The following is a 14,715-nucleotide window of genomic DNA, read 5'->3' on the forward strand; positions in this document are numbered from 1 at the left end:
CCGGTTGTTCACTGACTGCTTTCATTGCAGTGTAACCGGGTGTGGTACGATTTTGTGTTTGGAGACTACAGTTCCCAGCAGGCCTTGCGGGTCACGTCCCACGTGACTTGCGTAGGGTCGATCAAGGGGTCAAGAGGCGACGGGAGGATTTCCGCAACGCCGATGATTCCGTGGAACTAGCCATTCGCTGACTCCTTCGTAGAGCCACGTTTGGTAGGGCCGTAAGAGTGCACAGACACCTTTGGTTATTGCACCCTCTGGTAGCGGGAGCTGTATCCCGCTGTTTCTTCTCGCTGAGTTCCTCAAACTGATCGAGACCAGTTTCCTACGGTCTCGGTCAGGGGAACCGCTGTGTTTTGTTCTGCAGCATTCGGACTCCTCTGTTGGCAGAGACCGGTAATTCCACGGTCTCATGCAGAGGAGCTTTGTGTTTGTTGTCAAGTGATCCCGCCAAACTCCTCTGTTGGCAGAGTGTGGCGCGGTGGAGAAGCAGACAAGGACAACTACGTGGTTTACAGGGCCGTTTTAAGATCTAGAAAGGCCTGCCTCACCCTGGGGTTGGGTTGTTGGAGATCCTTGGCCTTAACATTTTTTTGGAGCAAGTAAGTCAGTGGTGCAGCTAGTTCCGAATATTGGGATATGAACCGCCTGTAATAACCAAGAAGCCCCAAGAACGCCCGGACTTCTTTTTTTGTAGATGGAAAAGGGGCTTCAACTATAGCTTTTATTTTCTCTGACTGAGGTTCAATGACTCCATTGCCCAAGAGATATCCTAGGTATTTCACTTTTCTGAAGCCTACTCGTGACTTTTCTGCATTAATGTGTAACCCGGCTCGTTGAAGGGATGTTAACACCTTGGTGAAATGCTGAAGATGTGTTTCCCAGTCAGGGCTGAATATGACTCATCAAGATGAATAGTCTTGATGTCGCAATACCTTATTCATCAGCCTCTGGGACGTGGCAGGCGCCCCATGTCACCCGAAGGGTAAGACTGTGAACTTGTATAAGCCGGTGGGTGTAGCAATGGCAGTCTTCTCCTGGTCTTCTGGTTTGAGGGGCACCTGCCAGTAACCCTTTGTGAGGTCAATGGTAGTGATGAACTGTGCCTCGCCTAGTTTTTCTATCAGTTCATTGACTCTAGGGATAGGATATGAGTCACATTTAGAAATGGAGTTCATAGCTCGAAAGTCAATACAAAAGGGGACTGATCCATCTGGTTTTGGCACGAGTACTATAGGGGAGTACCAGTCGCTCTTTGATGGTTTTATAACCCCTAGATCTAACATGCTTTCTACTTCTTGTTCTATAGCTTGCCTTCTCGCTGCTGGTATCCGGTAAGGCTTTTGCTTTACTATCTTCCCTGGTTCTGTGTGGATAGCATGTTCTGAGAGCTTTGTTCTTCCTGGCAAATCAGAGAAGATGTGTTCAAAAGGGGTCAAGGTAACTTGGAGGGTTCTATCCTGATCTTTGGTCAAATCTGGATTGATGACCAACTGTTTTATGGTGGTCATGGTTTGTGGGAGTCGGTTCATGTTATGTACATCTTGCGGTGGGGGCCTAACCACTTTTTAAGAAGGTTTATATGATACAGTTGGTTCTTTCTTGGTGTTATTTGAATCATTTAAGAAGTTAGTCCTACCTTCTCTAGGATTTTGTATGGCCCCTGCCACCCTGCCTTGGTTTTTCCAATGGCGGAGGGTAGAAGGACTAGGACCCAATCGCCCACAGAGAGCGGTCGCCACTTTTTCCCTCTATTATACACTAATTGTTGCTTTACATGTGCTTTCTCGAGGTTGGAATCAGCAAATTCTTAGTTTGTGTAGTCTAGAGCGGAGGCCTCTTGTATAATCAAGAAAGGACTTTGTTTCCTCCTCTTTTTCTTGCTCCCAAACCTCCTTGGTGATCTGTAGGAGACTCCTGGGTTCCCTCCCATATAGGAGTTGAAATGGGGAACAGCCTAAACTAGTCTGAACCTGGCTCCACATTACATACAGGGCTAAGGGAAGAAGCATGTCCCACTCCTTGCCTTCTACAGTAAGGAGTTTCTTTAACGTCAACTTTAGAGTGGCGTTGTACCGCTCACAGAGACCATCCGTCTGGGGGTGGTAAACAGACGTTTTGATGTGGGAAACATCCAAGGTTTTGCATATTTGATTCATTAGTTTCTAAACAAAGGGGGTCCCCTGATCTGTTAATATTTCCAGTGGGAACCCAACCCGGGAAAACAGTTCCAGCAACTTCTTAGAGATGTTCTGGGTTGTAGGAGTCCGCAAAGGGAAGGCCTCCGGATACCTTGTGGCACAGTCAACCACGACCAGAGCATATACATGGCCTTTCTTGGTACTTGGAAGCGGTCCAATAAGGTCCATCCCGACCCTTTCGAACGGGTTACCTACAACAGGGAGAGGTTGTAAAGGAACTGCTGGGGGCCTGTAAGGATTCTTCCTTTGACAAACTTCACATTCTAGACAGAACCGGGTGATGTGTGAAAAGATTCCAGGCCAATAGGAGTGTTGCAGTAACATCTGGATAGTCTTTTGGGCCCCTCTATGTCCTGCCAATAAATGAGAATGAGCACAAAAAAAGAACCTGCTCTCGGAATGCTTGTGGTACCACTAACTGAGGGGAGTCTCCTTGTTTCCCCACCCTATACAGTATCTTGTTTTTTTATGTGAAAGGACGGGTAAGAGACCGGTGCTGGCTGTGGCCTTTATTGCGCTTAAACCCAGGCGGATTGGAGGGTTGGGTCATTTTTCTGTGCACATCTAAAGCATTAGTCAATCATCCAGGGAGCTTGTGTTAGAAAGGACGTTTGTGTAGACGTAGAGGGGATGACTCTGTGCAACTTCTCTTCTAGAAGGCATATAAAGGATGGATTATCTTGTCCTATGATCATCTGTTCTGGTAAAGTAGGAACAACTCCAAGGCTTACAGCTAAGGTTTGCCCTGTGTGAAGCGTCGCAGGAACTTTTATCAAAGGATACACCTTAACATCGCCATGTACACACCTTATAGGCACTGTCTCTCGGGCTACGCTGTGAAAAGGAGCTACCAGGGACTGAAGTACTACGGACTGCTTACACCCTGAGTCAAGTAATGCTTTTATAGGTACCCCCTTCACTTGTACACTTACGTGAAAACTAGGTCTAGTTCCGCAGAGTATAGAATGGAACGGGGAATACATCCAATGTCCATGGGTTCTTCCTGTTTTTATTTTCTATGACAGTTCGTTGCAATATGCCCCCACTCGCCACATTCAAAACATTGTGGGTTGCGAAGTGGAGGTGGATCTAACCGGAATTGTCTGGGCTTCACTGTTTCTATGGAGGGTTTTACTGTCTTTATCTTGTTTCCCTATAACACTCATCGCTTTTGTAGTTTTGTCGGTGTCCCAATGTAAGGCCCTGGGTTGTGCCCTATAAAATGTAGTGGCCATCTCAACCGCTTGTTCTGGAGTGAGATGGTGATGTTGTTTGAGCCACCTCTGGATAGGGTAGGGCAGAGCCTCAAGGAACTGTTCCAAGTAGATCATGGCCATGATGTCTTCTTTTGAATGTGTCTGGGGCCTTAGCCACTTGTCTGCGGCGCCTTTTAATTTGAAGTACAAGGTTTTAGGGTTATCCGATGAAGGACCACGTCTCTTTCTGAATTTTCCCCTATATGCTTCCGCATTCATTCCCATAGGATCTAAAATCAGTTATTTTATCTCGGGATATGGGGTATTGCCGTTAGGGTTGGCCACCTGGTATGCAGACTGTGCTTCTCCGGTAAGGAGCGGGGCTAGGAAAAAAGGCCATTTAGCTTCGGGCCAGCCTGAAGCCCGGGCTGCCCTTTCGAAATTAAGTGGAACGCGTCTGGATCCTCTCCTGTAAAGTATTTTTGTAATGAGACGTTAGGGCCTGTTCCTGCACGTATTTGTAACTGAGTGGTTAGTCTCGGCGGTCGTCTGCTACCTTCAACATTTGGTCTGCGTGGTTAGCTAGACTGTCTTTCAGGAGTTCCCGGTCTGCTTGAGCGGAGGTCATCTGTTTTTCTACCGCCCACTCCAGCTTCTCCTGTCCCCTTATTAACTGCTGGATCAGGTTTTCCATTTTGGAGGCGACCGTGATCCCACTTCTGACACCACGTGGGGCACGGTGGAGAAGCAGACCAGGACAACTACGTGGTTTACAGGGGTTTCTAGGTTTATTAATGCTATGCCTTTAACAAAATGAAAATAAACGTTCTGTGGCAGATAGTCCTCAACGCCAGGAATTCTGGGACTTGTAGTCTATTCCGGTTTTCTCCTTCTCCTTTGGTGTTGGCTGCCAGTCAGGAGCTTGAACCCTTGTGTGCCAACTGGAGGGAGTATGGAGCAGGTTCTCATTGATGGATAGGACCCGGGGGTTGGGGGGCTGGGGGGAATGGGAGGTAGAAGGAAGAAAAAGCGTTAGAGAGGAAGGAAAAGAAAAGAACGTAAGGAAGGTGTTTGCACCTCTATCAAATGTCACCGGAAGCCGGGGGTGAATGGATTTGCCACCTCTACCGTCACCAGTGTTTTGATGTGCCCTTTAGACTAGGTGTAGGAGTCGGGGTCTCTCCCTTCCGTTTCACCCCAACCCGATGGTCTCACAGTTGCCCAGCCCCACGCAAAGTCGAAGCGGCCCCGTACCTTGTGGAGCCACGACCCTCCTCCTGGGCCAGAGATTCCGCGTTGCCAGGTAGGGTCTGGCTGCCCATCCAGTTCGTTTTCCGATGCTGCTCCTTTGGCGTGCTCCTCTCGGGACAATGCGACATCCTGTTCCTCTCGAGGGTTCTTCCTCTGTCCGATGGGGGTATATGGAAGGTCTCCACCAGCGCCTCCTCCTGACTCGTGCCGTGGGTCAGTCCTATCGAACGCCGAACTCCTTTCGCGTCTTCGTCTTGAAGCCGTCGAGACCACGTGACTCCGTCACCTGGTGTGGGAAGTCCGATGCCTTAAAGGGCCAGTCCTCTTCCTGAAAGGTCTGTAAATATAGAAGGGGAGACTGGGAGAGATAACATGGAAAGTGTCCCGCTGCGGCATCCTCAGAATGCGCATCCTCACACAGAGACACGTATTGTACGGTCTCATGCAGAGGAGCTGAACGATTTATTTTCCTTTGATCTCACCTTGTTTTATGAGGTGAACTATTCTGTTAGCGGAGACCTGTATCTACGGTCTCGTGCAGAAGAGCCTGTTTTGGTACTATTCCAAATGGAATTTAATTGCGGACTAATTCCATATGAAAGCTAGTGTTCGTAGTTACTCATGTCGGATGTCTATTTGAACCTTGCATACTGGTGATTGTGGCTTCATACTACGCCCTATATTGTACGGGCCAAAGACAAGAGGTTATTGCTTTTTGGTCTGGGGAAAAAACTCATCTGTTCCTTTTTTCTTCATTTTATCCCAATAATAGGAGAGAGGTTCGAAGAGGGTGTGTTGTCATATATGGCTAGGCATCTAGCTTCACTTCATGGCACATTGGTAGGTGGATGGGGGGATATAGAAAAGCAATCTCTTGAATAGAGCAACAAAAGGTTAAATTTCATTGTATAACTTCTTTGTTTGTCTTCTACAACCTAGTGTCAGGAGGTGAACTTGCCTCTGCCCTCAACTCTCTTCTAGGTTCTAGTTTCTACCTTTTGCTTTTCAGGTGAGGGGTGGAAAATGTGTTAAACACAGTTTTTTGCTTACAGTTTACTTCTCTACACCTTAGGGGTTGTATCTGTGCTCAAACTGTGTTCTTGTCTCCTTCTCAGATCTCCCTCCCCGCAGTCCCTACCTTTTCCTTCCCCCGCTCGATTACCCCAAAAGTCTGTGTGTTTCATATGCCTGACTTGGGGTTGTCCAGAGGTGGGCCCCTTTAGAGCATCAACACAGTCCTGAGGATTCGGAACAGAGGAGCCTGACACCTCTAACGGCGAACCTGTTTACACTTTCTTGGGCTGCTATTTCAAAATTAACCTCTTTGGTGCTGTTCCGTTTTAATCTTAGAAATTCCCCATAAGGGATACTTCTAACTAATCCAGGGAGGTGATTGCTTGCCGCGTGCAATATAGAATTGCCAGCCGTAGGTTTACGGTAAAGGGACACATGCAATTGATTGTCCTCAACTCTGAACTTAAGATCTAAAAGATTTACTGTGTCAGAGCTAATATCCCCACTGAACTCCAAATTCAGAAAATTTCTGTTTAGACCGGTAATAAAATCAGTAGCTGATCAATCTCAAATTATACAAAGGTCGTCTATGTACCGGTACCAGGAGATAACCTTGCTCATATCAATATTTTCCAGTGCTTTAGACACCTGCTCCTCCCACCAGCCCACGAACAAATTCGCGTAGCTGGGGGCGAAGCAGGTGGCCATCGCTGTAACAGACATCTGGTCGTAAAAGTCCTCACCAAAAACAAAAATATTATTCTTTTAGCAAAATTCAGTTAATTGGAAAATCATTGCATTGTGTTCCGTAAATTTCAATGGCTTTTTCTTCAAGAAGTGTGCCACTGCTTCCAAGCCATGTTCATATCTGATCCTTGTGTATAGACTAGTAATGTCCAACACAATGAGTTTATACCCTGGATCCCATTGTTGTTTCTCAATATGCCTCAAGAAACCCTGTGAATCTTTAATATACGCAGGTAAGTTCCTAACCAATGGAAAAAGGAATGAGTCAATGAAAATAGACAAATGTTCTGTTAATCCTCCCTCCCTGGTCTTCCCAGTGGGTTATCCCTATTTTTGTGGGTCTTCGGGATATGATAAAAAGTGGGTACCACTGGATTAAGACACCGAAGAAATAAGTACTCTTCCATATCCAACATTGATATGTCAAGCCAAGATTTAATCATGTCATGATATCTTTTCATGCTGTCCATGTAGACATCCTTAGAGATTTTCCGATAGATACTCTCATCTGACAGTTGTCTAAGGGCTTCCGCCCTGTAATTCCCCCTGGTTTGTAGGACCACGTTACCTCCTTTGTCAGATGGTTTACAAATTAACGTGTCATCCTTCCCTAGATTTTCAATGGCCTCTCGTTGTTCTTTAGTAATGTTTTGTCTTGTCTTTGAATGTGTTAGTCTTTCTTCTCATCATTAAGAGGTCCTTGTTTACAGCCTCCGCAAACACATCAATTGCATCAGGGGGTAACTGTGGTAGGAATTGGGAAGTCTGTTTAAACTGACTCTCATCCTTCTCTTGCTCAAACCCAAATTGCATGGTTCTTTTAACTTGATCACATCCTTGGATATTTTCATCCTGATCCTCAACCTGGTCATCCAGCCGGAGTGATTCCATTACTTCTAGGGCAGTCAGGTCTTCCCCTGTCAGAGTATCGGTAACTCTAGGTTTATTCAGATGTCTCTTTTGTTTCAGGAAGTTAGGTTTGGTTTTAAAGTACTTGTGGAGTTTAAATTTTCGAATCAATTTGAAAGGATCAATGCAGGTTTGCGTATATTCTATTTTACTGGATGGGCAGAAGGTCAAGCCAAGTCTCAACATTTGTTGTTCCGCCAGTGTGAGAACCTTAGGTGTTAGGTTAATAATGGTCAAATTATCTAATTCCACTTCTTCGCCTTCCTGTTGCGAGTAGCTCTGTTTGGAGCTTTTGACCCTTCGGCTCCAATCGCCCCTCCTGGTTTTTCTTTTTCTTCCTCGGGCGGTCTGCTTTTGCCTCCTCTCAGCCACGTTTGCCTCATTATGCAAAATTCCTCCTAAAAAGGAGTCTTCATTGATCTTGAATAACCCGCTCCCTCATCCGAGGATTCGCCGCCTGTGACCTCCGATTCTGAAGTTTCAATTCTGATTGTATCCGGTTAATTTTCTTTTGCTTTCAGTTCTTTTCGGGAACCTCCAAATTTCTTTGCAAACGTCAAGACCCTGCCTAGGGCATAATCCGTTCATCGCGTTCAAACTTTTCTTGCTTCCTTTGTTTTATTGTAGCTTCATATTTCACAAGTCTTTCTTTCATCTGTTCCTTTAGTTCTTTAGTCCTTTACATTTTCTTTTTATCCTCTTCTTTATCTGTTTCGGCCTCCATTTTCTCAATTTCAAGAAGGGCTTTGTCCCCGGCACTCCAGGCGAACTTTAATAATATAAATAGCATGCCTGTACTTGATTCAGCTGTATGCGTCGCCAACTCATCCAAAAGTTTGGGATCTGGGATTACATAAGCAGGAATGGTGTAAATACGCAGACTCCTCGGGACCCGGTCTACGTCAATATAACTCTGCAGCGAGGTTGCCTCCCACCACTTCCGTAGTTCACGCTCATACAGTCTTTCCAATGCAGTGAATTTTGATATCAAATTTGTGGTTCCTGGAGATGATTTACTCCTTTGCTGTGTGATATCCGTAATGGTGCTTTTCTTAAACATGCCCTGAGCCGCATCGCGGTGTTCCGATACATTAAACAAATTCCTGGGTTGTAAGTCACTTCCCTAAAGTTTTGTGCAGAGTCCCTCGTCCTGTCACATAAATATTAGAAATCAGCAAGTAATACGTTGGTATCTCAAGGTGAACTGGGGACTGAAGGCTAGGGGAATTCTGTTTAAATGAATATAATTTGTGATGTTAGAGGCATAGCGCGCCTTGCGTGGCAGAATGGAAGTTAGAAGAAGCATTGGCATTAGAAAAGTAGCATGGCTGCTAGTGTGCCCGTGTGCTGTCCGTGCCATGTGGCTTTTCAAGCAGTCAACTTAGAAAAATGCACTTTAGTGCATTTTTCTAAGTGGTATGTTACACACACACATGTCCTTTGGACATGTGTGTGCGCAACATCAGGCTACATTTACATTTCAGGGGTGCTACAGGGTGTCCTTTGGACACCCCAGGCACCCTTGAAATCGCATCCTTATTTGCGATTAGCAAATTGCTAATCGCAAATAAGGAATGACTCCCCATTCATTCCTATGGGCCTTTGGGCCCATAGGAATGAATGGGGAGTCATTCCTTATTTGCGATTAGCAATTTGCTAATCGCAAATAAGGTAGCTGTAGAAATCGCATTTAAAATTGCGATTTCTACATGAATCCCGTTTTGCAAGTCCTTAATAGCGATTCCTTAATAATCGCTATTAAGGATTCGCAAAACGGGACAATGATGAATCATGGGGTTAGTCTCACACCCTAAGAGCTACGTTCGGGCCTGCCCCGGCTAGGTAGTAGGTCAGTAACTCACAGTACAGTAACCATAAATGCCAGTTCGTATTCTTCTGTTGCTTCCAGTGTTAGATTTGGAGGTCTCTGGTTGGCAGAAAGTAGATACCTCTGACCAAACAGGGACCCGCCTCCTCTAGGCACATTGCCTAGCGCTCGTGTCTGATCCTCAGAGATGGTCACGCATTCATGGTTATGCACAATAAGGCCTCACCACAAAGGGACACCACACCAGTTGAGTATAAAACAAAGGGTTCTTTATATAATCTTTATCCCTAGGACAATAGGAGAAAGGGGTACACACTATAATGGGCCTGGGGATAGAGGTGACCCCATGCGCGTTGTCCGGAGGGACAGTTCGGTCTGGGTGTGAGTCGTCGAGGCGACACGGGTACTTACAGTCAATCGGGAGGTGGCTCGAGTCCACTGGTGCTAGGCGTACGGCAGTCCGGGTCGGTTCGAGAGAAAACCGCGATGAGTTGCTGCGGGTTAGGTCAGCGAGGTACGAGTCGTACTGGGCGGCTGGCTCGCTGGGTCACGAGCCGCGTTGAAACACTGCTGCGATGGGGATACAAGGCGTACCTGCTGTCCGGTTCGCTGGGTCACAAGCCGCGTTGAAATACTGCTGCGATGGTGCGTACGAGGCGTACCTGCTGTCCGGCTCGCTGGGTCACGAGCCGCATTGAAATACTGCTGCGATGGTGGGTACGAGGCGTACCTGCCGCCCGGCTCGCTGGGTCACCCGCCGTCCGAGTTGAACCACGTCACAGTCAGCAGGGCTGGAGTTGGGGCAAGGCGAAGCGTGCGTACTCCTGCACGAGTCGAGCCGCGACACAGTCAGCAGGGCTCGAGTTGGGGCAAGGTGAAGCGTGCGTACTCCTGCACGAGTCGAGCCGCGACACAGTCAGCAGGGCTCGAGTTGGGGCAAGGCGAAGCGTGCGTACTCCTGCACGAGTCGAGCCGCGACCAGGTCAGCAGGGCTCGAACGGTAGTTCACGATGCGTTCGTGAATACGGGTCGAACAAGCCGCGACGAAGTCAGCAGGGCTCTCTGGTTCCAAAAGTTCAACAAAAACGGAGCAGCAACGGCCCACTAATTATAGGGCCTGATGTCTTTGAAGTCCTTTGATCTGGCAGGGGTTCCCTGGTGCCCTGCCCTGAGTGTTGGGGATTCCTGCCAGATGGCACCTTGGTCTTTTCAAAGCCGGTGGCCGGGTCGTCAGTCGGCCAGCGGGGGCTTGGGCCGGCCTCGGGCGGATGCAGGCCGCTCGACCTAAACTACTCCACCCCTCTTATTTAGAGGCTGCCTGCTAACACCAGGCTGGGGAGACAACTCGGCAAGGTGGTTTCGGTCTCCAGGTTTCTCATGGCCCAAAGTACGGTTTGCGGATGAGGAGTCCGGGATCTCTAAGAACAGGCTAGTTGTACACGGGGGATTTCTACGATTCTGTTCTATAAGTATATCTCATGAACCCTGGGGAACGGGGGTGCTGTGTGGGAGTTTCTGTTACCTCCTCGGGGTCATGGGGAACCGGTGAAGTTGGAGGTTAGGTTATCAGTAGCAGGCCTCGCACGGGACTATGTGTGAAACATGAACGAGTCAAGTCCTGAAGAATGGGTCACACAAGTGGGAGGCCTAGGGGAGAGAATGTAAGGGGACCCACGCCAAGGATGCCAGGTCTAACACATCATTACAATGAATCAAAATATAACAGTTTGTCAAGACTGCAAAGCAAAAACTGGTCTCCTGCAAATTCCCATTCTGGGCAGCACTGCTTCCTCAAAATGTAACATAGGCTCGCCATCCATGCATAGCTGACCTACCAATCCCCAATCAGAACAAGCTCTCATTTTGAGCAGTACAGGAACCCACTTCGGATTGTGGCATCGTGGATCTCAGACTGTGAAACCCCTCCATCCAGCTCCCAGAGAGGCCTTACACTATTTTTAGAGCAAATGTTTGCCAAACAAAATGCTAGAACATTAAAGACAAGACTACCTGCTTTACAACAATCTAAAGATAAGAAATCGAAAAAGGGAAAATAATGACAGTGCACATTTTATTGTCACAATACATGTATAATGCCTGTCATCTAAAAAAAGGCGGGAGATGGACACTAAACTCATCATATTGGATTATGCTGCGTTACCAGAAAGAAACCGGTGGACAAGAAAAAATAAATGTTTTTTAAAGAATAAAATTACTCAACACCCCTTCTTATACTGAAATTCATATTTACTCTACCAGTTCTATCATGTCTTGTTTTGCACAGAGGTACCTTCTCACCTGATCACGGACTGACTTCTCAGAGTCCACAGCTGCTGAGCACAACACAGGCAGGATCTTGAAAGCACAGTCAGCCATGGAATAGAAGTTGTGCGTGGCTGCAAAGGCCAGGACACCAGCAATGCGGGAGGGGGCAAAGGGGTCCTTTGTGGCACGGCAGAAGGCAGAGATTAGGATGCGCTGACGAGTCTACAAAGAGAAGGAAAGGTGTAGGGGTAAAACATGGGGCAATCAAGTAACTAAAACTAAAAGACTAAAAGGCGCATCTACAAACCATGCGTGTGACTAATTAGTACCAAAAATGTAGAACAGCAGAAATTGCAAGCATTGCTCCCCAGGAAAATGTGTGCTCAGAAACAGAGCAGACCTCTCAGTCTGCAGGACTTCCCAGCAGACTAGGGTCTTAAAATATAACACCTATGTTGGGACAATGTCCACAGAATGGTATACAGGTGCGTACTTCTGCAATGAGTGTCCAGCATAAAGGTGAAACAGGGATCCTGAATATTTACTGGCCCAGCTACCATGCAATTCTACCTTGTGCACGGAGGCCATCCCACTGGGATTCCCGTGGTCCAGAACGTATTCTGTGACCTAGAGCGGACACTGAACAATTGTCCTTTTCACTGATTGTTTACATGAACCATTGGTGGCACTCTACAGATTTCTGTGAACTAATAGTCATGAAAAAACCTTATTTTCTGTAGGAAAGACAAATATTAAAGATGAATAACCATAAATAGTACCATAGAATTATGAGTAAGACTGGAAATGCTTTATTAACGCCGAACTTCATTATTGCTGAAAAATAAATCCTAGCAACAATAGTGCAGGGGGGATTCAACATTTAACTCAGAGGCAGATCAATCACAAACAAGCATTTACAATGCAACGGTCTCGCCTTTGCAAAAGTTTGAGCTATTGGCGGTGTAAATGACAAACTTTTTATTTATGTGTTGGTTTTGAAAACAGATAAATAAATGGCATTGTCATTTACAATGCCAATAGCTTAATCTCTCGCAAATGCGAGACCTATTGCATTTGCACACACAGAGAGACACACACACACCCACACACACACAGAGCCACACACAGAGCCACAGAGCCACACACACACAGAACCACACACACACACACACACACACACACACACACACAGAGCCACACAAATACACACAGAGCCACACACACACACAGAGCCACACACACACAGAGCCACACACAGAGCCACACACACACACACAGAGCCACACACACAAACACAACTGCCTCAACCATCAAGCTTGGGAGACTGGTTCCGTGGCTCTGCCCCAGCTCTCGGCCCCACTGCGGCGGGGGCAGACTCCTGGGACTCCCTGCAGAAGAGGTGAGAGGGCTTGTGGGGGGGCCGGGGGAGCAGCGCACCTGGGGTGAAGGAGGAGGGCACTGGGAGTGGTTGAGGGCACCAGGGGTGTGACCGAGCCTAAATTACATAGTTGTTACATTATTTAGGGTTGTACAACTGTTTTGCGGTATTCACTCTACGTCAAAGAATAAGTGTATCCCCCCCATAGGCTAGGCTAATATACATACTGCACAGTAAGTAAGATACAGATTTCCCCAAACTTGACACACGCATGCCTTTCCACACACTCCGTGCCAACATTTCAATGTTTCTGTGCTCGGGCCTGGTGTTAAAAGGTTGATTCGTCGGACGTTTCCACTAATGTACAGGAACTGAAGGAATAAAATGGGGTCGTGTTTTAAATAGGCACTACTGAGTAACTGCATCTTTTAATTTAAAAGATAGAGTGTTGCACTTCTCAGCACTGATGCAATACATTTAATGGGAGAGTACCGGCACTTCTCAGAGGCAGACAGGTACTCGTAATGTGAGCACCTGCACTTTTCTATGTCCATTTAAAGCTCTGAGACTCGTGTACGTAAACTGTCATATATTCGTAAATAATACCTTGTATGTTAATTGGCCTATCAGAAACCATGGTCTATTAAAGCACAACCTAATAGAATAACTTTGCTGATGTAAACAAAAGTCTGGGCCGCACAAGCCTCGCTTCATTTTAAACACGCACAAAGTTACCATACTCTGTGAATGACAGTCTGCTGAAAATACATGTTTTTCTGTAACTGCACACACATCTAATGATGCCACACCAATCAAAGTAAGAATATAGGGTCCGAAACCCCTGCACTTTCTGTCCCCGGTGCTTAAAGGGGGTGTTGGTGGAAATAAATGTGGAATGTGATTGAAAACTTTGAGCAGCATTCGCAGTCAGATCTGTCGGTGCGTGTCTCTCACTGGGCTAATGATGACACGAACCCGGGGGATATTACTGTGATTAGAGCCCGCCACGGAGCCGCGCTCTGCTCGGAGCGCACAATCCGTGCATCCCTTCCAAAGCTAAATCCACAGAGCCGGGGTCTGCAGTGCTGCTTCTCGAGTCACGCTCAGGACTTGCCCCCCCCCCCCCCGTCACCCCAACTCAACGTAGCTGCCCTCCTGCCCGCGAGCCCCCCTGAGATCAACAGTTCAAGTTTACAAACACAGCCACACTCACGCTGGTCACTGTGTAAGGCACTTGCTGGTCATAAAAGCCATCCATCCTGCGGGTTCCTAGGCGAGTCTCGGCGCTCGTGTGGGCGTCCTCCTGTGCATTTATCTAGCGATTTCCTGTGGATCCGGGTTCCGCTAATGACCTAGAGGCAACAAGATGGCTTTAGAGGGGGGAAAAAAAGCATGAATGAACCGCTGGGGATTTGCATGGGTAATCCACCTCCTACAGACCCATTGAGAGCGCGCACGCCCCCGCCCCCTCCGATCTGGAGGCAGGGGGAGGGCTGGCCAGGGGGGTCGGGAGCAGGTTGCAGGGTGTGGGCAGACCCCGCACCGGTGCCTTTCCTGCTCGGGTGGTTAAACGTGCGCATAAGTAACAATGGCGCTCAGCGTGCTGTGGCTAACGGGAGTCTGTGGTGCGCACTCCGGGGATGGGGGAGTGAGGGGTCCCGGCAGACGCACCTTCGTCCTTGTATCGCTGTGCTCCTTAAGGTCCCAGTTCCGACGTATGGATCGTTTCTTCCGGGGTTTCATACAGGTCTCGTTCCCCCTCAGAAGCAGGGAGAGAGCCAGTGACAAGAGCAGCTTTTCCTCGGCTTCTCCTCCAGGGGCATTCAATCCCAGCTGATGGCGCCCGCCTGACCCCCGCCCGTGCCGGCTCTTTCACGGGATCAGATTTCCGAGCTTTCACTCAGGCTTCGCTCTCGCTGCGATAAG

At 47.7% G+C, this 14,715-nt stretch overlaps 1 protein-coding gene across 2 annotated transcripts in view; it reads right to left on the reverse strand.

Annotated features, from left to right (window-relative positions):
- SCYL1 (SCY1 like pseudokinase 1) overlaps positions 1 to 14,715 on the reverse strand; it is a 990,258-nt gene that overhangs the window by 503,691 nt on the left and 471,852 nt on the right. For both annotated transcript variants that reach the window (XM_078660868.1, XM_078660869.1), the window contains exon 11: positions 11,445 to 11,633. In XM_078660868.1, the coding sequence (XP_078516994.1) occupies positions 11,445 to 11,633 (189 nt within the window). The remainder of the gene's footprint in view (positions 1 to 11,444; positions 11,634 to 14,715) is intronic.

Source organism: Lissotriton helveticus, chromosome 9, assembly GCF_964261635.1.
Source record: "Lissotriton helveticus chromosome 9, aLisHel1.1, whole genome shotgun sequence".
In the NCBI taxonomy this organism is placed as follows: Eukaryota; Metazoa; Chordata; class Amphibia; order Caudata; family Salamandridae; genus Lissotriton; species Lissotriton helveticus.